This window comes from Hippoglossus hippoglossus, chromosome 23 (genome assembly GCF_009819705.1).
Source record: "Hippoglossus hippoglossus isolate fHipHip1 chromosome 23, fHipHip1.pri, whole genome shotgun sequence".
Lineage (NCBI taxonomy): Eukaryota > Metazoa > Chordata > Actinopteri > Pleuronectiformes > Pleuronectidae > Hippoglossus > Hippoglossus hippoglossus.
The window spans coordinates 467931-494356 of NC_047173.1; the positions used below are offsets into that span (position 1 = coordinate 467931).

Here is a 26426-nt window from a genome sequence, read left to right on the forward strand (position 1 = left end):
ATTTTATTCATAGAAATGATGTCCGACTACTTAAAGGTCCAGTGTGTAGAATGTGTGACATCTAGTGGTGAAGGCGCATGTCACAGCCGAATACCCCTCACCTCACCCTCCCCTTCCAAACAAGAAAGAGAACCTGGGGTAACCTTCAGTTTTCATAAAACCTCAAAAGCTGTTTAGTTTCTCCAGTGTGGGCTACTGTAAAAAACATGGGGGCCTCCGTAGAGAAGACCCTACCCAATGTAAATATAAAGTATTTAAATATAAAGAGCCCATTCTCAGGTAAAGAAAACACAAATTTGTACAATTTAGATGTAACACACTTGTGAAAACATCACTAGGATTTTTTTATATTCAATTTCTGTCAATAGATCCCTTTCACCTAAATCTTACACACTGAACCTTTAAAATAAAATAATTAGGTACGTCACTTAAGTTGTTAGCTGTCCATTGTTAAATGCAGACTGACCAACACTGTTAGTGGCTAACATTAGCCACTAACACTAATCTCAACGTCAACTAATGTTTTTTTACACGATTAACAGATTTATAAATGTAGATTCACACCAAGCAACCATAACCAGTCTTTTTTCTAACTTTCCCCTACCATCTAATTGTACGTGCACTCGTTCCATTCCCCGGTGTCATTTAGATCCTGTTAGCCTCTCTCTCGGCAGGGTTCTCACTCACTCACACACACTCACACACACTCACACTCACACACACTCACACTCACACTCTCACACACTCACACACACTCACACTCACACACACACACACACACACACACACACAGCAGAAGCAGTGGAGAGACAGGTTAAGGGTAGATGACGATGTCAACTCGTTACTTGAAATGAAAGCATCCCAACAAGAGCAATTTATTAATTCAATACATTTAAAACCCAAAGATGGACTGACGTGAACCCCAAACGTCTGAAATGCAGGCCAAAATACACATACATATATTATTAAATATCTGGCAACATTATTACATTTTTAGGGGTGCCGAGATCAATTTTATAGTCTAGAATTGCCCTGCCAGTAGTTTTTAATACTGCACCCTACTCACTACCTCTCAAACATCATACAATATGTAACACTTCTTTACACTTTTCAATCACTTTTTCAATGTGTGTTGACCAAGTAAGATTCTATTCAAACCATATACCTAAATATTTGAAACATTGCACCATTTCTAAGCTTTGTCCATAAAGTTTAATGTATTCTGCTCTTTAATTATCCTACTTGTAAAACAAGGTGTCTTAAAAATAATGTAAATCCCCACTCCATTGCCCATGTTTCTACTTTGCATATGCTTCTTGTGTTTTTTTTTTTTACTGTAATTATATAGTATTTCTTCCTCTTTTCTCAACTATCATATCATCTTCAAATAATGCCATACCAATTGATCTGTCTATAATACTAAAAATGTAATTTATAAGGACTGAATGGTGAATGGTCTGTATTTATATAGTGCTTTTCTAGTCTTGATGACCAATCAAAGCACATTACAGTACAGTAACTGAAAACAACACTGGGCTTACAATGCTCTCTTGCAGAGAGGCATTTTCCAACAAATACTTTCTTCTTTTTCTTCTTCTTCTTCTTGTTCAATAGCAGTTGGCATTACCACCACCTACTCCACTGGAGTGTGGATCAGACAATTGACTTACAGACTAACTTGTTGATGATGGTGTTCTGATGCGCCGCTTGTCCCCAAGCTCTGGTTTTACGCATGATTCTGTGCACCAAATCGTAGTTCCACAGCCATTTTGTTCCCATGGCCTAAGTTTAGCCTATGACTATAGCATGTCCGGTCATTTAGGAATCAGAAAAACATAGTCCTGCTCTATTTTTTCTGACCTGGCCTAAGTCTGACATAGTAAAGTTATGTTGTTCATGCCAAACCAAATCAAGTCATTCCACATTTCGGCTAAAAGCATGGTGTAAATTACGCCATCTTGAGTAGCATTAGGTTGAATTAGTCACCATTTACCTCAATTTAAATTATGGTCTGATAGAATAGGATTTTGTGGAGGTACTATTAGATGTTCAATTTTTAAAATCAATATTGTAATCTGAGATTAATTCATTTACTAAAACAGCTTTGGATGACAGTGATCATAAAATGATTGGGGAGGCAGTCGTCCTCTCACCAAAAGGTCGGCAGTTTGTTCCTAGTAATCCCCATCTGCATTCTTGTATGAATGTGTGTGTGAATGGGTGAATGGCATTAAACTGTACTATAGAATGAGAATGTTTCTTACCTTCTGTTTCCTAATATTGTTACATTGTTTTTTTGCATTCTGTCACCAAAGTAATACAAATAAACAGATTAGGAATATTAGGAACCAATAAAAACCAGTTTGTACATAGTTTGTAACCTGAAGGCTAATAATACGTTCTGATAATTTTTGTGTTAATGATTAAATAAAAAGCCTAAAAAAGATTAAATAAAAAGCCTAAAAATCCCATTGCATACAGTATATGAATTAATATTGCTATGGCTATGTCCACTATGTAGGCCTAATCTCAAAGCTTTCTATGTCAGAAAATGGCCATTGAAAGTTATAATTAGCTGTTTTTTGTTGGTAGAAAATGAGGAATTCAATAAGAAGGGGGACCTATGCTGGTCACTTTCAAACATTAGTATTTGGGAAGGAGGACACAGGCTTTTTCAATAACTAATGTGTTGCGCCAGGTATTTCATGTCTATATTAAAACATACAAGCCATTTATTCACACATTTCTTAATTTGGGTACTTATTTATCTATGTAACCTTACTGTTCAATTTGCTTGGCTCTTATATATACACACTTCTACTTCCGTGTCAGGTGTTTCGAGCATTAATACAATTCAGACTAGAAAAACTGCACTGCGGCTGTATACCTCAGCTAACCAGTGTTTCCGTCTACATACATTTTATTTCCCACATTCGTTTAAGGTCACTGCGACCTTTACCTTTGACTACTGAAATCGAATCAGTTCATCTCTGTGTCCAAGTGACAACTGATCAAAGTTGAAGAAATCCCCTCAAAGCGGTTGTAAGAACCACCATGCAGCCTGCGTTTGTGTAAATAAATATTAATGTTGGTTTGATATGTTCTTAAATTATCCAGGTTTGTAGTTATATTTTTATACAGTTAAAATATATTTTGTTTAGTGTGTCTGTATTTAATTATATTCTGTTTTGGGTGCTGTTTGCGGCTTGTTTGCGACAGTTGAGGAAGCCGTAATGCAGTTCAGTGCACATGCATGTTGTTGATAATGACCGCATGAAAATCGTCCTGAGTGTGAAGTCTGAGCAGTGGATCACAATAAGTTTTTGACCGTGAAAAGACATCGTGAAAAGACAGCATCGCTGAGGGCCAATATAAGGTGTCTGTAAATTGTGCTGTAACTGGAAAATAAACCCTTTCAAGATTTACCTGCCTCCTGGAAGCGTGTCGACATTGGGTTTTCACAACAAGGCAAAGTATATATGTTGGACACGAGTCAGACTTAAACACTCTGCAGGCTTAATATAAGTGGCCTATGTGGATCGAAGTAAAACGGCCACTACAGCAGTCTTGAGATATCACATTCAAGAGGACAAAAAATGTTTTGTGCGGCCACTCTGACCTTGACTATGGACCACCCAATTCTAAACTGTTAATCCATGAGTCCAAGTGAACAGGTCTGCTAATTTTGAAAGAATTCCTTTCAAATATCCCATTCAAAAGGCAAGACATGGTTTTAGAGGTCACAGTAACCTTGACCTCCAACCTATAATCAGGTGTGCTAAAGTGAATCGTGCCAGATGTAATAAAATTCCCTATGGGCAGTCCTGACATTCAAAGGAACGTGAGATCACCATGATCTTAGAAATCAAATCAGATAATTCTTGAATCCAAGTGAATGTTTGTGCCAACTGTGAAAGGGTTCCCTTAAGGCGTTCCGGAGATATCGCATTCACAAGGGAAAAAATGTGCTTCGTAAGAAACTTTTCACCACAATCAGTTAATTCTTAAACTGAGGTTGTAACATTAAGAAATACCCTCAACGATTAGGTTTCAGTGGTTAAAGGTCACAGTGACCGTTTATGAATCTGGTCAGAAAAAAATATATACATGTACACAAACTGCACGGGCTGGCAGAGGCATACAACCGCAGTGCGATAACAGTGCCTGTGAAACCTCTGACCATTATTAGTATCCATTTTTGCAATTAATTTCGGTTGGGGGCCAAAAACACACGCTAAACCACAAGATAATCATGTTGCACTGTCGTCATTATCATATGTGGAAATTGGAGTCACAATTCTAGATAGTTTGACAGCAAAGTCATTAAGGATGAGCACATTGAAAAGCCTACGATTAAGAACCTTGAAGGTTTTAGATATTTATGCACATCTCTGAATATCTGCACATCTCAATAAATGTCCATACTTAACATATATTTGTAATAGTAAAAACACGACAAACCAAACACTACTGCTCATATTTTATTTAACATTTGGAAAATGAAGGGACCATGTCGATGTTTTTACAGTTATCTTTCTGGACAACAATATGGCTTAGTGTTTGACACTACACCCACCACCCAATCAGAACACAATCTGTCTTTCAGATTCACACACAGCAATGATAGACTGAATGCACGAATTCAGCTTCAAGTGGAGTTCTGATAGTTACAATTCAGCCATACATTCAGTTAATTTGATGTTCCACATTTTGTTAGTCAAAAGCCATTCAGATTACAAAAGGCACAAAATTACATTAGAGTTTTCACTGAAACCAGTGAGCAAATGACTGAACAACTTAAGTGCAACAGCAAGATGATGTGGTCAAGGCCCAGTTGTACTAGTATCGCACTCAAATTGAGCACAACCATCCTGAAGTACACATTCGTGGACAAACAGGTAACTTTGATAAATATAATCCCCATTTCAAATGGAGTTGTTAACTGGAATACGGATCATATAATTTGGCCACTGACACTTTGTCATGAATGGTCTTTATTGTAGAAAGAAAAAAAAAAGCACACTTGTATGTAGCCTGACCACAACACTAAAATGTCAGTTTAATCGCCATTCAGTGCAAAGCAACCACCCCACACACTGGGAGGACTGTTCAGCTGACAGCAGTTCATTCTTGGTACAATAGGAAGCCAGAGAAGGTGCTGTACTTCCAGGTGCTGCCATAGATAGCACCACGATGCAAACGAAGCCAAACTTGGTCCCCTTGGAAGAGAGGCAGGATGGCGTGGTTGCTGGCTGTCTCATGATCTGGGGCTCCATCATTGGCATAAGCGGACACCATCACATCCTCGTTGCGCATGAGGTTGATATAGAGCGGCACGGTGATGGCGAGCTTCAGAATGTGGAAGATGAAGACATACGTTCCGTTGACAGGGCAGGTGAAGCGGCCGATACGGGTGTCGTACATCTCCCCCAGATTGCTGTGTAGCTGGTCAAACACAATAGGTTGGTCCAGATTACACGGGGCAAAGTTGGCAGTGCGAGAGGCAGTGAAGGCCACTTGCAGAGGCTGGGAGAGTGGGTAGAGTTGCATTGGTAACATTGCAGGGTGGTGTTGGCTGTGGGGAGTAAGTGAGACCTCCACAGTGGAGACTGACAGTGAGTCACCTAGCCCAGAGTCAACAATGGTGAAGGATCCCTCCCGGTCTGGGCTACTCAACTGGGAACAATCACTCCATGCTGCTGTAACAAAAAAAAAAGAAGCAGGGTGAAGGGTGCAATTATGGCTACCATGCACTACAGGTGGCTTAAAACAAAATGAAGACTTTGACAAGTATGCAACTATATATAGTTTTGGCCCAGAAAACCCTCCATAGACAAGCAACCAAGAGCAGTGTCTTCTTTGGGTAGACAAGGGGCTTTTCAGGATCATCATCCTGTGTTTAGTTTCTCACTCCCAACCCAGACCCATCGAACCAATGATCAGAGTGAAAGAACCTGGTTATTAGGCAATGCATTTGTTTACTTTTTTGGGTGTGAAAACAAACTGAACTAAGTGGTAATGAGAAAAAATGTTAATCGAACTCATCCATCGTTTTGAAGAAGAGCTAATTATAGGTTTGAAAAAGCCCCTGAACACAAGTTTGATCCCATCCATAATTAAATAAAATTCACAAATTTATCCAACAACATCACCCCAACAATTGGGCACACTTTATGATAAAAGTCAGTACAGCAAGCTGTTATGAAGAGACCCCTTTGACTTCATCCCTACAAACCAGATTTTCATCACCCCAAATAAAGTTGCTTCTTTTTCCCCCGGACCTTCATGCCCATGAAAATATTTCAAATGATTTATGCAACTCTGTTCATCAGAAACAAGATATGTTTCTCCCAGATACCAGGGATGTGTATTCAGACCGATAAATTCTGTTGCTACCAAGTGCAGAAACATTTATTCATAAGCCCCCCCATAAGAACCCATGAGCAGTTTCAAACTACAAGAAAGCAGTGCTGATAAGTTAGAACTTTGGTTCTCACCACTGGAGTTATGCCTCCCTCCTTCATTTTTGTGTTGGTATCCAGGGTCCTGAGAAAATACCGTAGAGGAATTGTCATATACATTATACACAGTCAAAGCAGACAAATTAGTGACTTTACCTCAGGGCAGAGTCCAAGTATGTGCTTCTTCGCTGCATGAGCACAAGCATGCTCAGTTACATAATACACCATTATGATGATAATTTGAGTATCATGGCTTCTTCTCCTCTGGGGAGTTTTTAGCTAGCTTGGTCCACAAGGAGGTTAGGTTTTCATCTGCATTTGTTGTCTATTAGTTAGCAAGATTATGCAAAAACTACTGGACAGATTACCACAAAACTTATAAGGGTGCAGCATGAGTGAGGAAAGAACCCATTCAATTTTGTTGCTGATCAGGATCAGGGGCCGGATCCAGGAAAAAGAAATTCTCTAACATTGCGGGATAGGGCATTTAACTTAATCTCTCTTTAGGCTTAAAACAGTGTAAATGACCTCGTTTGGAGTCGAATTTGAATGTCGGGGCTTGCGGACACTTGGATGACCACACTAGCAGCACGGAGGCATGTCATGTTTTTTCTGTTGTTTTATTACATCTGAAGCTTTGGTCACCAGTTACTGCAATTGTATTGGATTCTGCTCAAACACCGTTTACCCCTGAGACTCCCTCAAGTGTTTTGTGGACTCAAACACTTCACCCACCCCTCAATCGGCATAGTGTTGAGTAGATAATGAGTGAATTCTCTTTTGAGGGTGAACTATCCCTTTAACTTTTTTGGCATCCAATCAGGGAATAACTTGTCCTGGTCCATTACTTTACTGAAAATACATGTTTAATGGGAATGACTATTACAGTTTGGGCCGCTTGGTCTATAACCCAAACCCAGTTAAGAAATTAAAGTTCATAAACTAGTTACAATACTTTCTAAGTCCCAGAGCCAATAAGGACACTTCATAGACAAATACAGATTTACTTACCCTTACAGCATAGCGGACAGGACCAGAATCCCTGAGATGAGCCTGGGGAATGTAGGATCCTCCTGCCGTGGAACACAAATCAGTGATAAGCCTCAGGACTACCTCAGTAAGATTGATTTCAGCCCAAGGTGCTACTTTAGACATCAGCCAGGATGTGACACACAACAACAAACTCTGAACAGCTGTCTCGAAAAAGAAGGGAAAGTGGTGAAAATCCAATAAGAAATAGGAAAGCTGAGAATAGATGCCTCAATGCCAGCTAGAAAAGCAAAAGTTTGGTGCCAGTCCCTTGCTGCCATACCTCTCACGGATCCTCTAGTGTAGTATGACTGACCAGGTCGACACATGCTTCCTCCTGAGCGGCCAGGGGACAGGAACATCTGCACATCATTTTCCACAATATAATCTGACTGGTACACTAGAGAGAAGATGGACCACAAAATGTGTTTCAAACAAGTGACTACTGACCAGTCAACACAAGTAGGTTGAAAGTTTAGAAACACAAAATTGGTTCAACATACTGGGCTGTGGTTCGTCTTCTGAGGGCGCAAACTCAGGTGGGGTTTGTGTACTGGCAGTACTGTAACTGCACTCAGAGAAAACTACAGATTCTGGTTTGTAGTTCAGTTCCCCATTCTGGGGAGAGGATGTATTCACCTTGAAGACCTACAGAGAGAAGAACATGGATATCATAGTAGTTAAGAAACTGCACGGTCCCATTCAGAACTAGATTTCAAGGTTCCGGTTGTACATCGCTAAACTGAGTTTTAAATAACTTCCTGAATGCTATAAAGAACTGGATGACAGATCATTTCTTGCAGTTAAATGCAGATAAAACAGAAGTCCTCATTTCTGCCCCTCCTAGTCTTGTCCCGAAGATAAGGGATGGTCTTTATAAGAAATCTAGGTTTCACTATGGACCAGGCCCTGACTCTGGACCAACATGTCAAATGTCTGATTCGCTCTGCTTTTTTCAGAAACATTGCAAAACTCAGGCCCATTGTGTCTCAAGCAAAGATGGAAATTCTCATTCATGCTTTTACATCGTCCCATCTTGATTATTGTAACTCACTTTTCACCTGCCTTAGCAAAACTTTCTTGGATCGTTTACAAGTGGTCCAAAATGCTGCTGCTAAACTCATTACAAGGTCTTCCAAAAGGTCTCATGTGACACCGATTCTGATTATTCTTCACTGGCTACCCATTCAATTCAGAATCCAATTCAAAGTTCTTGTGATCACCTATAGAGCTCTGCATGGTCAGGCACCTGCCTACATTAGAGATCTGCTGCAGCCCAATGTCACCAGCAGGTCTATAAGGTCCTCTGATCGGGGTTTGCTGGTCGTTCCCCAATCCAGACTAAGGACTAATGGAGAATGTGCTTTTGCGGTTGTGGATCCTAAACCTCGGAACTCTCTCCCTTTGGTCTTAAGATCTGTGGACACTGTGGAAACCTTCAAAAAGCAGCTTAAGACTCATTTGTTTAGACTAGCCCATGTGTAATTGTTTTTCTTATTTGTATGCATGTATATGCTTATTTTACCCTCTTTTTTTCGGGAGGACTATCATGTTGAAACTGTAAAAGCAATTTTTGGATAACTGAGGCTATTCACCTTTACACTAATATGCCGAACGTTTTAGTGGCCACCAATAAATGGGGTTCAAGCATTTACCCCATTTACACTTCATGTGTCAATAGTGTTAGAGACTGACTGAAATTCAATCAAGGCTTATCCATGCATTTGCCAACGTTGATATTATTCAGGCAATTTTATCCATTATCATTAACAGTTTCAGTGCATCACCACTTTGGACATGGTTAATCATAGCTTGCATGGAATGTGGGGGAAATTAAGATGGATACAATCAGTTTGTCACCTTGCCAACAGAGACTTGAGTGTGGCAGAGTATAAATCAATATGATAGCGTTTTTAAAATCACATCTGGATTCAATCCAGAGAGGACTTTTGAAACCTTACTAGTAAAGTCACCTCCGCCAATCAGTGCAGGCTCCAACAAATAATGTTTTTTCCAGATTCATATAAAAGGTCACTGACCTTAGAGAACTGAAACGCAAATCACTTTATCTTTGAGTTCAAGTGATAACTGCAAAAGTTTAAGAACTTCCCTAAGGCAGTCTTGAGATTCACAAAAACATGTCTTAAGGCCACCATGACCTTGACCACCGAAATCAAACCAGTCCAAATGAAGATGTTATGAAATTCCCTACGGACAGTCCTAATATATCCAATTCACAGGAATATGAGGTCACTGTGACCTTTGACTTACAGGTACCAAAATCATATCAGTTCATCTTTGAGTCCAAGTGAAGATTTTCACCAAATTTGAAGAATACCATCAAGCTGATCTTAAGATTTGTTCAAGAAAATCAAACATACTTTGCCAAACAAAATTAAATCCAAGAGCAAGTGAATGTTTGAGCCAAATATAAAAGAATTGTAAAGGGAAGGCATCGCATTCACAAGGCAAAAAAGGTGCTTTGTGAGGTCAATGACCTTGACCTTTGACTAGGGCTGCGCAATATGAACATTTATTTTTATTCCATTTTATACTTCTTTATTCTCTTGTCTCTCATTCTGACCTGCCTGCTGCTGAAATAACGGAATTTTCCTGGAGTGTGGGGGATCAATAAAGTTTGATCTTTTCTTAAATGAGCACCACTGCAATGAGGCGCATTACTCCGCAGGTCAACAAGTGGCTGTGCTCATCTGATGTTTTCTTAACACTCACACTTAGAACTGATCTTTATAAAAAACCTGCTGAATTCATATTTATGACCCTGGATAAACGGGGCGTCGCTTATTCTTCAACAATGAAGTTAAAACACTGCGTTACGTCATAATCTGTGGGAGAAACTTTTTCTGCAGGTTCTTCTGTCTGCTCGTCTCTGTCCCTCTTCACACACAAACTGATAATCACATGGGATATTCACAATGTAGTCCTGTATTCTAAAACAGTTATTAATCGATGATGTCGGATCACGACTCCGTTCCGGTCACTTTGAACCTGATGTCCTTACTCTGCACGTCACATTATGTCTCAACATACATTATGTATCAACCTAACTTGACTGTAACTCTATTCCAGCCAAATGACTGGTTCGGCACGACGCTATTCTCATTATCATTGGCTGTTCATGTCGTCTGTCAAAACATGGATGGAAAGTTCCATCGATTGTTATATCGAAATGTCTTGAATATCTATCGAGGAAAGGCTATATTGCGATAATTATCGCTAACGTTTTATCGCCCAGACCTAGCATTGACCACCAAATTCTATATCACCTCCCGCCTGGATTACTGTTACGGAGTCCTGTCCAGTGTACCAGACAATGTCCTGAACAGACTCCAGTATGTGCAGAACTCTGCTGCTAGGGTTCTCACCCGCACTAAGCCCTGGCAGCACATCACCCCTAGCCTCACTCACCCCCACTGGCTCCCAATGAAGACCGCATCAAGTCCAAACTCCTCCTTCTCACCTATAAATCCCTCCATGCCCTAGCCCCACCATATCTAACTGACCTCCACTCTGCTCAGAAGGCTGCAGTTCTCAAACACAGGTTTTGCTCTCCATCTCCAAACTGCAAACCTTTGGCGAAAGAGCTTTCTGTGTCGCTGCCCCCACCCTCTAGAACTCTGCAAACACCACATGTTCACAAAGGCCTTTGGCCTCAGTTAACACTCCACCATTCCATTAGTGCCGTTTATCTCTGTCCTGTTTTGTGCAAATTACTTTCTTTCATTTCCTCTTTTGCCCCACTGACACATGTAAAGCGTCCTTGGGTCTCTTGAAAGGTACTATATAAATTCAAGCCATTATTATTATTATTAGTCCAAGAGTCTAAGCAAATGTTTGTGCCACATGTAATGAAATTCCCTTTGGGTATTCCTGATTACTGTGAGATACGCAAGATCATGTGACCTTGACCTACAGCCACACGCCCATAAAAAAAGAAAGAATCCAAAAGCATAGTGTGCAGCACATAGAATATCCCACACTGCACCAAAAGCTTTTCTTGGTGAAAAGTACGCTGTACGACAAACAATGCAAAAGATGAAAATCGTCCCGACTCTAATACAAGTCCCACAACTCAATTTGCATCAAAATCAGGCTCCAATCGCACAATGTAAGCTCAGCTTGCCTTTGGTGGTTACAATCAGTCCATGGACCCTTGCTTTACATATGCCAATACCGAGAGTATCCCCAACATCTCTTGAGCTGAGATGCACCATTTTTATTGACAGTCTCCAAATCTGTCTGCCCCACCTACTTGTAAATATTGACTCATGAATTATATTTCATAACATATTTTAAAGATGCACATCTTTCAATACGGAACTAGAAAGTGACAGAATTCTATGGTAGGAGTCAAACCTGTGGTCTTTTATGGCAGAAAAACAAGACCTAATAATACTTTGGTAAGACTTACAGAATGGATGTCCTGAAATTGTGCAGAGGGGAGAGATCTCCTGGTGGGGGGTGTAGAGAAAGTCTGTCCCTGAGGGGTGGTAGGGGTGCAAGATCCCACCCCATTGCATGGATAATGCTTATGTAATGGGGTGAGCTCAAACTCAGCAACAGGTGTCTGTGGTATACAGAGAAAGGTTAAAGCCATTGTTTAAAAGTCAATTAACATCATTTAACAGAAATATGTTTTGTCTGTTGACGTGGTCAAGAATGGTCATTTACATGAGGATGGCTCCTCTCATCCAGGCACACAGAAATGATGGACTCCCTGCGGTACAGTGGCGGTGAGGGAAATGCCTTTTTATCAGCCAACTGAAGTGGCTCCTGCATAGAAGATACACATTTAACGGCCACTTGGAGCGGGGATTTAAACACATGTTGCATCGCTTACCAATGAGTTGCTTCTTACATGAGGTGTGTCCTTTGCGGTAAGCTCCAGGTTACTGGACTCCAGGCACTGATCTCCACTGGTCAGACTGGCTTTGTGCTCCGTAAGCCTAGTAGGCAGTGGGGTGGACTAAATGGGGGATGAGGATGAAGTCAAGTGAAGTCCAAATCATTGTCACTTAAGTCACAACTGATATAGATATGCTTACATGAATTGCTTTGAGCAGGAAATCCGCTGGGCTTCTCAAGTCTGTCTGAACTACTTAGTATGGGGGAAAGATCATACATAAAGGAAATCACATTCCAAAATCTAAGGCTGTAGCTTCCTGAAAACTAAATTCCACGACTCCAAACAAACACTAATAATAACACTAAGAAATAGTCAAAATTGTAAAATAGTATTTGGTGGCCAGACCAAAAGGGAGCTTTGTGAAAATGTTAATTTGAACAAATGGCTTTGAAAGTAACTAAAAGTCTTCATGTGACCTCCAGAGGCAGATCGTGTAATTCAGTCAGGGGATAGAGAGATAATGTTTCAGTTGCCATGGTTTGGAGCGACAAAGCTAATGACAAACCAGAAATCAAGGCAAGGGAGAATGAAGGCACAGACAACAGTCCCCAACAGCATACGCAGCACTAATAAGAGACAAGGGGAGGCAACGCTTCCCAAACATTTAGCTGAAGCTGCTGATTGTAATGAGGACACAAAGGTTAACTGGCTATAGTGATGCACAGGTCAGGGTGTTTTTATACCCACACCCACCAAACCTGTTATTAGATTCAATCTGCACTAACCAACTCACAAATGTACATTAATCAACCAGCTGAACCCAAACAGGGTGAAGAGATGTTGGTTACTCTATAGTTTGGTAATGCATATTGACAGCCTGGGCTTAAGAGGCCAAAGTTTGACCTTAAAAGAAGTTTTCTGAAACAATCCCAACAGCAAACAACATGCACTGATTATGTGATACAAATCTAAGTAGAAATATAATACCCCTTTTCCATGATTGGACAGTTTAAGGTTAAAACATTTGTGATAATAGTACCAAAAACCCATTCTCAACCCTGTGTGAAGAGCCCTTTTCAGAATGGCTGTTTTTCTTTAAACTGCCCCCTCCCTCTTGTCCTGAGAGGAAAATGGGGTCATTTGTGGTATATGTGCAACAGCCTAGCCAGAAGCAGGGTATCGTTTTCACTCCTGTCTGTTCATGTACAAAATAAGTCAAACACAGGGGGAATGACAGATGATCTTAAATCAGGTAAGGGTGTTATAATGAGGTTTGTCCGCTGTATGCTTGTTGCATTAATATAGGTTTATGCCAAATCCTGCCAGCCGAAGTAAAAAAATAAATACATATGCTGTGTCTTAATTCAGGGGCCGCATCCTTTTCAGAAGCTGCATTTGAGGACTGGCTGCGTCACAGCGACGTGACTAGAACGCCAACATTTGGAGGCCCCTTCAAATGTGGCCTACAAAAGAGTCATTGCACTTCTGTGACAAACTATTTTTCTAAGAGGTAATGGCGGCAGCAAGCAAGGTAACATCAGAATAATTTCTTTAAATGCAAGTACTCAACCTAACGGTACAAAATAATAACTTTTTCGTCCATAGCTCTGTTCCTAGGCGACGGCCGTAAGGGCATGACAAGCTGGTGCTGCAATAAGACGACTCAGCTATATATTGCCTGGGAGGGAGCTAGAGAAAACACGTAGATGCATGTTCCTCTATGCAGCCAAAAGAGCATTTTGCGTGCTTCAACAAATGTCACATTTTTCTGAAAGGGGGGGCAAAAAATTCAATAAACTACCAACTTTACATAATTTTGCACAAAATACATGTTTCAAAGCACTAAAAATGAAAAATGTTAATAGGTCTTCATTAAAGGTTCAGTGTGTAGGATTTAGTGAGATCTAGTGGTGTAGATGCATGTTGCAGCTGAATACCCCTCTCCTCACCCTCCCCTTTCAAACATGAAAGAGAACCTTTGGGAACCTTCAGTTGGCAGAAAAACTCAAAAGGTGTTTAGTTTGTCTAGTTTGGACAACTGTAATAAACATGACAGCCTCCGTAGAGAGGACCCCCCCTGATGTAAATATGAAAAGGGCCCATTCTAGAGTAAAGAAAACAACAATTGCTCCAATTTAGGTGATCACACACACTAGTGAAAACATCACCAGGATTATTTTAAATTCAATTTCTGCCAATAGATCCCTTTCACCTAATTTTTGGGTTTTTTTTTTTTTTTTTTAAAAACACACTGGACCTTTAAAGCTACAGGAAAAAAAAAAAAGAAGATATTTAGTCCACCTTAAGCTGGAAATTTGTCAAATTACAGAGGTGACTTCCAAGTTACCCAGAGGAGAGGGCAATCCAGATGACTGTCTCTTCAGTCCAGGGTGGCCATTATTCGAGGGGCTCTCACCATCAAGGACAGAGTCCTAAAGAAGACAGGTTTATTTAAAAAATGTGTTACTGTCATTAGTGGCATAGCAGACGTGACACTTAAGTAAACCATAATTTCATCTTGTACTGGGTTTTAAAGGAGAAAAGTTTGTTATTGAATAGAATGTTCTTTGCTTGCAAACAGCCAAATTCCACCTGCATGAAACTGAAGGAGCCATGGATCTTTGTCATGAAGTCCTCCAGGTGCTGCTTCCTCAGGATGGGGTCTTTGGGTAAGGTAGACTGAGAGTTAAAAACTACCTGGGGCATGTCCATGTGTACTGCCTGTTGAGAATCACAAGTATAAATTTACAAGTTGTATGATGTAGATTTCTGTACATTTTAAACCAATAGTTTTGTACTCACCAACTTGGCATTTTGCTCTCCTTTGGCTTTCCTCTCTTTTTTCTGTGGATAATGTTTATTAATTGTTGTATGATCACCATTGCTGAACAATAACATTCTGTGAAATGGTCATACCAAACACCAGCTCACTAAATCAGTTTAAAAAAGGCATAACCCACCCCCCCCCCTAAACCTTTCTGATTTACACAGCTATTAATATTTGAAAGCTTAGAAATCTTATCAGATATGTGTGTCATTTGGCATAAATACATATATTTTAGTATATAGTAGTTAGAATAAGCCAGGTATCAGAATTATGATAATGAGGCGAGTAACTAAGGAGGACATTTCACAGTGGAAAAATGTATTTGAAAGTGCTCCACTGGACAAAGTAATAGACACTAAAACTATATTATCTTAAATGAATAGGGTCTTGTTACTGACTTATTGGTCAGGCTCTATTACACAGCTAAAGAACAAGGGCCTCATTTATAACCATTGCATATGCACAAAAAGGCGTCTGCAAGATGTGTACCCTCATGCAAAGGTTTGGATCTATAAAAACAAACTTGATGGGAGAATGTGCACAATAGTATGCAAACTCAGACTCGACCCATGCATAAACATTTTGGAGACAGGAGAGTAGCGATGCAGATGTGAGGTGGTGAATTTATCATTTTAAAAACAACCAACAATAATATTTGTGTGGCAAAACTGTTCCATAAGTACCCTTCAATTACAAAAGATCTGCCAACTTAGAGCAAATTACGCTCAGATAACATACAATAGGAGAGTTTCAAAACCAGGAGATTAATAGTTTTTGACAACACTATGCCTGTATCACCAAGTAGGGCTTTAGTTTCCAAATGGTTTGTGCAAAATCACTTGTTCATCTGTCAAACTTTTCATTTCAAATGATATCCTAGGGTGGAGGATAGGATACCACCAATTGTCATGATCAATTTGGCAAGGTGTTAAGTAACTGATCCAGATGCTATAAACATAGCAGTACTGTGGTGTACGTGTGCATAATGGAGCAACACAGTACCACTATGCATTCTTTTATTAGGGATGATACCACTGCTGACTGTCACAAGTACCTAAATTTCAGAGTCAAAAAAGTTTTGCTTCTGGGTTTGTCACTTGATACAATGATTCACAAAAATGTATCAGCAGGTTCATTTACCATTTATGGAGGTGCAGGGCCTTAGGCGTTATTGCCTTGTGGAGTGCTACCGGTGTGTTTAAATGCCACTGCTCTAATTCTTTAATGCCATCACTGGCACGCAAAACACGTGGATCGATCGTTGCAGTATTCCTACATGTCCACACAAAAAACATTCTGTGAAGAAGCATGAAGAAGTCACCCTTGCTTGCCATCAAATCACAAACCAACATGGCTAGACGCAGAGCCCGCTATTGCCTTTGGTGACAGTGTCTCACATTGGAGGAACAGCTGATCTGTGTATGGCTGTTAAAAAAGGGAAAAGCCCACCATACATCTGTGTCCCGTTTTGATGAGCTGCTGCATAACATCAAACTGTTCACGTAGCATGCAAGTGCCCACAGCAGCTCGGCCAGTTTTTAAGAGAGACTGGACTTTGAGAGTCTGTAAGCAGCGTACAGCTAAGGAGACAGAAGAGCAGGGGTCGGGGATAGAAAATGTGCAGAATTAACGCACCAATAATATCATATAAGGCTACGCTTCCTGCCACATGTCAGAAATTCATGAAAAATACAAATAAATTAAAAAAAGAAAAGATGAAAGTCCTGTTTGCAGAGATGCAGAAAAGGATGTCTAGACTTTTAAGCAGCAGAAGTAGAAATGAAACAGACTAAAGCAGTCACCTGTGAATCGCACAGTCACTGAAATAAAGAAGAAATTGTTCGGCTAAAAAATAAAAAAAATAAAAATAAAAAAAAACACTGAGCCGATCGATGACTTGTTTTTTTAAACATGCCTCTGTATGAGACGAGGACGGACGCTCGTGTCTTGTCTGCAGGTTGACTAGAGGTGTCGTGAGGCAGAGAATTTAAACATTACATTAATCACCTGTAGAAAATAATGAAGATGCTTTTCATTAAGCCCAGCCAGCTCTGTGTGCATGCCAACTTCAATATTTTGCAGCTCAAAGGAGTTGTGCACTCCCCCAGACATAACATTTTAATACATTAATAAATTTAGATTTATATTATAAATTACTTCTAGGACAGGTCTGGATCACTTGTAAATTCCGTTCGTACCAGTAAGAAAACTCAAAAATACGCAAAAATTGGTGAGTGCAACAAGCTCTCCTCAATATGCGCAACTTAATAACATATCTGTTCATATGAACGGTTCTTACATGAGGCAGATTGTCTGAGAGGCAGGTGTGAGTCTCCTTAATGGGACGAAAATTTACTCATCCACTCCCCACTATGCCGATGGAGGGCTGGGTGAAGTGTTTGAGTCCACAAAACACATCTGGAGTCTCAGGGGTAAACAGCGGTGCTAGTAAATTGCCACCGCTTCTTCAGACATAAAAGAGAAAAAAAATATATAACATGCCTCCATACTGCTCGTGTGGTGTCATCCAAGTGTCCGCAAGCCCAGACATTCATATTCGACTCGAAACAAGGTCATTTACAGAAGCCTAAATGTCCTGTGATGGCCTCCTCGGTGGTGCGTTCACCTACCCTCGGGCACACCATCGTGTGGCTAGGTCCGCTAGCATCTCCACTTCCGGTAGTGGACTTTTAGGCTTAAAACATTGTGTAAATGACCACGTTTGGAGTCGAATATGAATGTCGGGGCTCGCGGACACTTGAATGACACCACACGAGCAGTATGGAGGCATGTTATGTTTTTTTACATCTGAAGAAGTCCCCAGTAACACCAATTGTATTGGACTTGGCTGCAACGGTGTTTACCCCTGAAGCTCCAAAAGTGTTTTGTGGACTCAAACACTTACACCCACCCCTCGATCGGCATAGTGGTGAGTAGATAAAAGTGAATTTTTATTTTGCCTTTAACTCTCCTTCAATAATTATGTCAACCAAATCACCACAGCTGCCTTTTTGTATAACAAATATAAAGCTCAGTTTTACCCATCACTCTCCTCTGTTGCTGAAAAATCCATGCCTTCAACACATCCAGAATTAACTACTGCAACAGCCTTCTCTATGGTACAATAGGAAATGTCATCAAACTCCAGTTCATCCAGAACGCTCATTCACAAAGCCATCAATAACCAGAGCCCCACCTATCTCACTAATTTGTCCCACCACCACACTCTTTCCAATCGCCTCCGCTCCTCTGATGCCAACCTCTTGTCACTTCTACTCAGGACCAAGCATCGAATCTGGGGTGACAGAGCCTTCTCCATAACTGTCTCACACATCTGAAACTCTCTCCAAAACAAATCACACTCCCCTGAAACATTACTAAAGACCGAGCTCTTAAGAACTACTTGGTGTGATTAATATTGTGCATTTTATATATTTCTAGTTATTTTTCTTTTTAACCCATGTAAAGAATCAAAATAAAATGATTAATCATCATACTTCTGTATGTCAAGACTTGTCAAATGACAGGACATTTAGGTAAAGAGGTGCATGTCTGAAAGGGGCTTTAGAATAAGTAGTAGAAGCAATGTAGGCAGACTGAAAATGTTCAAATACAAGTTATGCAGGTTGTACAATGATGGCGTAAAAAGGGAGTCAGTGCGTGTGTGTGATTGTGCAGTTACTTTTCCTTCAGGTTCTGGGACTATCATAAATAAGCTAAGCAATTCTTTTATATAATCAACCGCTCAGTGAATTTGATCCGGGACAAACGTGGTTACTATAGGTTTCTAGAAGTAGAATTCAGTCGACTGATTAATTAACGGAAAAACCCATCAATGATCTGGATGTCTGTAATTTATTATCTAGGGCAGCAGGGCTCATTCTGATTGGCCAAATATATTGATATGCAGAGCCTGAATGCATGGCACATGGAACACCATTTATCGCAGTTCAAGCAGTCTTATGCGATACGAATATCGTGATGATGATAAACTCTCGATATATCGTGCAGCCCTAGTGCCTGGAAGGCTTAAGGGTATCTCACCTGTTTGCAGTCAGATTGTTTCTTGGTGGGGACTTTGTAGATATAAGTAGCAGCTCCTTTCCATGGTTTGTGGACTGGGCACTCCATATCCCAGTTGTCAGGAGGCTCCCTTTTTCGTATGGCCTCCAAATCCTCCCTCCAGTTCTGAGTGGAAAGAGACTCCATGTCAGTCAGGTAAAGTCTGGATTTTGAGGTATGCTTTGCAGTCACACAAACAGAAATCCAAAAAACAAAACTGTCAAACTTACAGATAATTGGTCTTACCTCATTACAAACTTTCGTTTCATTTCCTTTTGACTTCGATATGGCTGACAGCAGAAAGAAATATGAATCTTGAGACTTGAATCTGCAATTCACCATTTTCAGACTAGACAAATGTATACAGTCATTTCCATAGTAAAACTTAATATTTCAACGTTTTTAATGCCCAACTCCAATTTCTGGCACCATTATCACCCACTGGCCATTAGTGTAAGCATGGTCTTACTGCTGTGGCTGATTTTGCTCGGGAAAACCTCAGGAGTCTTGTTGGGTAGAAGACAATTGAAGTATTTGCAATTCAACAGCCTGGTGAGCTCCTCTTTCAACAGCTTAACTGGAAGGACAAAATTCAGTTTCTAAAAAGAAGTTTCTGTGAAATCTATCCATAAAGATTTACGTTAATAATCTAATATGCACACTTGAGAAACATTGTGAGAAATGCATTTATTCTCTTTAATAATAGTATATAAGACCAAAACAAATTAAGTTTATATTTTATTGTATATGGCAGGTATTGGTACCTACATAGCTTGTTTATTAAAACCATACAGACATATTGTATGCATGGGACCACCATAAAGCCATGAATTGCTTCAATACTGAAGGTTAATCAGAAGGGGAGCCATACACCTCAGTAAGGCTTGTACAGCATACTCACATGTGGATCCAGCAACTGGCTTGTCTGTCCCCTCCAACAAGTCCAAGTACACCACAGCTGCCTGTTCCATCTGCTCCCCTAAACTACAACATAGTAAAGAGAAGATAGGTCACCAAGGAGCCAAGACACAACAGTGGCAAGAAAGCTTAGTGCAACTCAGCTGTGGAGACTAAAAACCAGTAAACATGAGTTTGTAAGAAACGACCATTTGCATACACTTTTTATATAATGTGTCTACACAGATTTCCCAAACTCCAGTGAATGTGTACTGTGCTGTAAAGGCTTCCAAAACACAGGTGACCTACAACTCTTTCATTAAACATACAAGACTATTTGTTCTCCATTTAGTTCAGCAGTGAACCCCAAGACACATAATTCCACTTTTGCACGCTGGACAGTTTCCACAACACAATGTCAAATACTGTAAATCTCAATTATTGAATTTCACAAAATGAAAGTACTCGTATTTTAGTATTTCTATTTTATCTAAAGCATACTTTCACACATTTCCGTGGGAATTATGGCATTTTGTGATCAATTTATTTCATGGCTTCAATTTTTCTACAAGCTTTAAAACCACAACACATTCTTAAAGACTAAACCAGTGGTTTCTAAACATTTGTGACTTCTGAAGTCGTACAAAAAGCTATTTAGTCATTTCAGATGTTAAGCTTTTGCCTCTGAAGTGCTTACATACTTTAATTTTAGTGGTTGTTCAAATTATCCAATACTAGACAATATGAAAGATTAGAGAAGCAAGCTCTCCTAATATATCCAGCGTCCCTGTACATAAGGTAACTTGAACGAGCTTAACTTTCAGCAGCAAAAACGGTTACAGCTTCTGCTTCACTAGTAATGATCTAATACAATAATATAGTCAGTCAAATCAGTACTTTTGCTTTAAACCTTTAACTATTTGATACATTTCTGAATGCTGGGAACACACAACCAAGTTTTTGAGGAGGTCATAAGGTCCGTCGTCATAAAGGAAAAAAAATAAACACCAGCCACTAGACCAAATTATATAGCCAGCTGGTTGGGAATCATGTGGAAGAACCAGCAATATAAAAATAGGCAACTATGTAAATAGCAGATGATGTTTTCTAGACTGCTGTAAAAGAAAGTGTCCTTTTCTTCAGTCCCTCACACTGTATGATAGTTAATAAGCCTTATTGTCTGTTCTTGGTTTGTTTTATTTTTAATTAATTTGTTTTCCTTAGTCTGTAAAGCAGCCTTGGGTAACTTGAAGGGAATAAATTAGTATCTCATCATCATTAATAATAACAAGACAATAGCAGAGTGGAAGCACAGACTTGTTTAAAACGCAAAAAGGAAATAAAATGCCAAGGACTCAACATGACAAGGTTTATATCACGCTTAATTACCAGTTATCCTAATAACCACTACAGATGCATTTAGTTATTCATCCAAATGTTTGTGCTACACCACTGACAAACTTACTTCAGTTGGTTATTCCTCTTGACTCCCAGCAGGGTGGCAAGCTGACCTAGGCTGCGCAGCTTCTGGGCTGAGATGTGGGGTGCCTGATTGTGTCCGACCTGCAAGTCTCTCCTAATATGCTCATGTTGCAGGCTGTGGAGAAGATTCTGTATCTGAAGCACTGTTGCCAGACGCCTCCTCTCCACCTCCACCTTTGCCACCTGCTCCTTTTTCACTGCCTTCTTCTGGGCTCTCAGCAACTGCAGGATATTAAGCATAACCAGTAGATGAAGTGTATACAATCTAGGGGTGTATGATATACAGTAGTATAAAATGTATTTTTAGCCTGGTAATCAGATCAATAAGTGGGCTCATGTTAATCAAGTCTTGCATGATGTGATTCATGCAGTGCTGCTGAATCTCATTTAGTATCAAAAGATGGCTACTGCTGATGTAGAGGTCAGTTGAATTTGCCATTTCCGCATTAAACAAATAAAAACTGGATGGCATATTTTCTCTAAAAGAACACAAAATACCAGAAGTGTTTGATATGCTACGTCTTGTTTAATCGGATCTCAAGTCTATACAAATCCATCCAGAAGCATTTTGGTCTGCTACTGTTGAAATGAAATAAGTGAATGCAGACCCAGTCACACATGCAAATTGGATCTGGTGATACCAAGGCTAATGGTTTATAAAAAATAATATTGCAAAAAGGTTATATTTAGTATAATGCTTTTAATTGAAAAGAGAGCATGAAAGAGTATCAATTTAAATTAGTACAATAGTTCATATTATGGGAAATGTGTTTTTATCCCTTACCTAAGATTAGACAAGGATATTATACACGTCTGCCTGCATCATCTATGGAGCTAGAGAGTAAAGTCGGTTTGCTTAGCAGAAAGACTAAAAGCAGCCAGCCTGACTCACTCCGAAATACAAATATATGCCTACCAGCCCTTCAAAAGCTCACCAACAATCATGAGTTTGATTGAGCGGTCCAAATTGACTTTTTAACTCTAATTATGCTGTTAACTTAAAAAAGGATGAAAATAGGTAATTTACACCATGTTTTAAGCCTAAATGTCTTCTGATATCCTTCTATGAGGTGTGTTCACGGCCCCTTAGAGACACCATCATGTAGCCAAGTCTGCTAGCTTAGCCACTTGTGGTGGACTCTTAGGCTTAAAACACGGTGTAAATGACAGTTTCAAGTCAAATATAAATATAAAGTCATGTTATATTTTTTCTGTCGTTTTATTTCATCTAAAGTCTTGATCACCAGTTACTTCAATTGTTTCGGCTGCTACAAAGTTTACTTTTGAGACTCTAGAAGAGTTTTGTGGACTCAAACACTTCACTCACCCCTCCATCAGCATAGTGGTGAGTAGATAATGACTGAATTTTATTTTTTTCAGTGAACTATCCCTTTAAGCTATGCTAGAGGGCAGCATCACACAATGCATGGCAACAAATGCCACCCAACAAAACTAGGTCTTTATATTCATTAATTATCATAAATGATATGTTGTCTTCATATGGAAGAACGCATGAAGTCAATGAGTTCCAGAAAGTTCTGTGTGTTGGTGTTCAAGTGGGACATGAGAACACTGCTGCTCTACAACAGTAACATGGATGCTGCAGAGGAAAACAATCTAGCAAGGTAGCAGGTGCAGTAATGTAAGGCATAGTGACAGGGGAACGGATGAGGCCATTCGGAATATCGACAGCTTCCTCACACATATTTAAAATTACAAAGCCAAAACTTTATAAACCCTCCCAAGGTCTTCCTGGGATATCAACTTCAAGTGAACGGGACTGAGAGATAACCCAAGAAATAAAACAAATGCATTAAAAAAAGTACATATTTGATTACATATGATCATAAGGTTTGTTTCGATCAATACCTTTTGCTTTGAAACCGAGCAGCGGCTTAACACAGCAGAAGCTCCCAACTATACTTGACATGCCATCACAGCAAAAATGTTCTTATTCTAGCAAATGATACAGAACCCAAAACTATCTGTTCAACAAAGAAACTTACACTCTGAGTCAAGTCATCTAGGGTTTTGTGTAGCTCCTGAGCAAATGCCAGGTTATGCAACACCTCCTGATACTTTTCCACAGCCGCCTGGAAAACAACAAAATACAAGGGGTGGGAAAAACCCTAAGCACACCGAACACATATCTGCATTAAGGAGGTCATATCTTTGTTGCATTTACATTCCCAGGACTTACCAGTTGATCTTTGTTTAGTTCCTCACTCCTGGTCAGCCTTTTCCTGTAGTCTTCCAGTTTCAGCTGTTGACACACAAGATGGATGATGAAATCCAGGTGCCTGCCTCCACCTCGCCAGCTTCCGAACCTGTTTTTCAATCTAGGCCATCACCATCTTACCTTTTTTTTCTCCAAGTTGCGGACCTTGTGTTTAAGGCAGATGAGGCCATCTTCTATGTAGGTTTCATAGCCAATGTAGACAGTGGAGATCTCCAGGCTGAGCTGAAAGGTGTTCAGCTCCATGTTTGGGTTACCAGCCATCATGGGGTCTTCCTGCCTTTCACTGCCCTCCTCTGAGAGCTCAAGTGTGGTGGTGACATCCTCCGTAGGGGACAGACACAGCTGCACCATGCTGGGCTAGAAGAAACACAGATTTCAGTTGTGATTAATGCAAGCAGTTGGCATTGCCGTTTCTGTGCCATGCAGCTACAGAGATGCTGCAGGGGCCATGCTCATTGTTTAAATAGAGATGGAAGGGGAGTTGGCACCGTTTGGGCACCAGCCAACCCCTTGGCATTGCATTTAAGGTGGGCACTGAACGGCCTGCTCTCTCTGGATAAAGAATACAAGCATAAGCAGCGAAAAACATCAGATAAAAAATAGACAATAAAAACACCATGTAAGAATAGCGCAGTTTTTTTTTGACATTCTGCTCCGGATGAAACGCCTGCGTGCATGTGTCCTTTACCTGAATTAGTTGTTTGGGTTGGGTGGAAAGTAAAATAAGCAGAAGCGGAAGTGTAATTATTGCGAAGGTGAAATCAAGCCTTCATACCATACAGTCTTTAAGATGCACTCAAAGTTTGCTTCGAATGTATTGTTACAAGTCACGCCAATTGTTTACATCTGCAGAATCCAACCTTTCCTCCATAATTTAGCAATTTGAGGTTCAATCGCCACATACGACAGGATTTTATTAATCACCACCCGACGACAAAAGCAGCTGGCCCACCTCGTGTCTTTGGCTCGTGCGCGTCAGGTCCTCACAAGATGGACATCCGAGTAACACCAAACAAAGCGTCACCCTGTGACCGCGATGTTCAGCTCGCAGAGGCCAAGCTGGTGTCAGCTCATACCTTTAAATACCCAGCAGCACAAGCCCCTGCGCGTGCGAAAAACGTCACCACATCCGGTTGTGGTGGCAGTCACACACACAAACACACATACATACACACAAACACAGCTTTTAGTGATTTAAAAGGAATATAATGAATGTATCATTATGTGAATGGCACTCTTTCTTTCTCTCTGTTATTTTGATCCAAAATTATAATTTTTTTATTTGGGGTCCGAAAACAATTGGGCCTCATTAACCTCATTGACACGAACGTATGATGCACAAATCTGGGATTCATCAATATGTTCTTACCGAAATTTTGTACTAAATGCAAATGATGAAGGCCCGGCTGTCCTAGAAAATGTAAACAAAACCCTTTAGTTAAAAGGGTTTTAACTAAATGCATAGTATATTAAAACTCAATTTATTTAAATAAAAAAAGGGTTTAAGAGAAAACTATTATTTAATTTACTTATGCATTGAGCAAATTTATTAAATAACCATGAAATTGACGCACTTTCATTCTCATCATTTACAGTATTGTCATCATTAAAATCTTGCCAGTTGAGATGGTTTACTTAGTTTACAGTAGTATATAAGTATACTGCTACAGTTCATATTGAAATGTAGCAGTTTTGGCTTTCGTTAAATTGTTTATTAGCCTATAATTTATTGGTCACTCTCAATCATTTCTAGTGCCATGAAATTGTGCATCTGTAGTTGAGTTTAACTGATTAATTGGAAGCAAAATAAAAATCTGATATGAGAGCCTATAAAATGATATTTATTTATATATATATATATAAATATATAGTTCTGCTCCAACTTGCCAACCCTCAAACCCCTCAAGAGGTGCACTACACTGACATCCTCACCCACACATGTACATTTCTGCTAAATTCACCAAACAAGCTCATCTGCATATTTAAACATAACATTTCAGGGGGAAATACAGTCTTGATGTAAGTCATTAGCTGGGGAAGTTCTGTGGTGATATGTTTTAGTTCATTTATTTTATCCTAATCACCTGCAGTGCCTTGGCAAATGTATAGAAAGGAGCTCATTTTAATTAGTTAATGGCTGATTTGCATTTTAATGTGGTGATTGTGATGACATTATTAGATACAAATTTGTGTCTCCCCTTAAGTACAGTACATTAGCCTGTATGTCCTAACTTATTACATTAGCAAGACACAAGTTAACTATATTTGTTTTTGTCTTTTGGCTAATAAGCTGTAAACTGGAGGCACTCCACACAAGCGAAGGAAAACACAGCAACTGGGACAGGAACTGGGAGGAGCCCCCTTGGCAGCTCCACTGCACTGAGTCGCATTACATCACAGGTCAACAAGTGACTCTGCTCATCTGATGTTTTCTTATCACTCACACTTCAAACTGATCTTTATAAAAACCTGATGAATTCATATTTATTTTCTTGGATAAACGGGGGCGTCGCTTATTCTGCAACAATGAAGTTACGTCACGTCGTAATCTGCGGGAAGAAC

The 26426-nt window shown here is 39.9% G+C and overlaps 1 protein-coding gene across 3 annotated transcripts; it reads right to left on the bottom strand.

Moving 5' to 3' along the window:
* Positions 1-4896: 4896 nt before the first annotated feature.
* Positions 4897-24930, bottom strand: caprin2 (caprin family member 2). Of its 3 annotated transcripts, none has more exons than XM_034578921.1 (21): positions 24817-24930; positions 23985-24221; positions 23826-23888; positions 23632-23718; positions 21609-21847; positions 20148-20230; positions 19716-19823; positions 19493-19536; positions 19229-19372; positions 15160-15201; positions 14950-15078; positions 14705-14789; positions 12557-12606; positions 12370-12477; positions 12183-12284; positions 11923-12078; positions 7994-8138; positions 7774-7890; positions 7473-7534; positions 6498-6546; positions 4897-5699 (listed from the first exon to the last, which is right to left on the bottom strand). In XM_034578921.1, exons 2-21 carry the CDS (start codon positions 24213-24215, stop codon positions 5125-5127), a joined length of 2619 nt encoding a protein of 872 aa, XP_034434812.1. In that variant the 5' UTR covers positions 24216-24221; positions 24817-24930; the 3' UTR covers positions 4897-5124. The 3 variants fall into 3 exon arrangements, with proteins under 3 accessions (XP_034434812.1, XP_034434810.1, XP_034434813.1); XM_034578919.1 differs by having other exon boundaries at positions 12557-12609; XM_034578922.1 differs by lacking the exon at positions 7774-7890 and having other exon boundaries at positions 12557-12609.
* Positions 24931-26426: the final 1496 nt, after the last annotated feature.

Excerpts from the sequence above, each read along its gene's own strand:
- caprin2 (XM_034578919.1), bottom strand. The coding sequence starts at position 24,215 with ATGGTGCAGCTGTGTCTGTCCCCTACGGAGGATGTCACCACCACACTT. Across the intron at positions 21,848-23,631 it reads TAGATGACTTGACTCAGAGT|TTGCTGAGAGCCCAGAAGAA; the intron begins GTAAGTTTCTTT and ends AATATCCTGCAG. Across the intron at positions 8,139-11,922 it reads AATTTCAGGACATCCATTCT|GTCTTCAAGGTGAATACATC; the intron begins GTAAGTCTTACC and ends TTCTCTCTGTAG.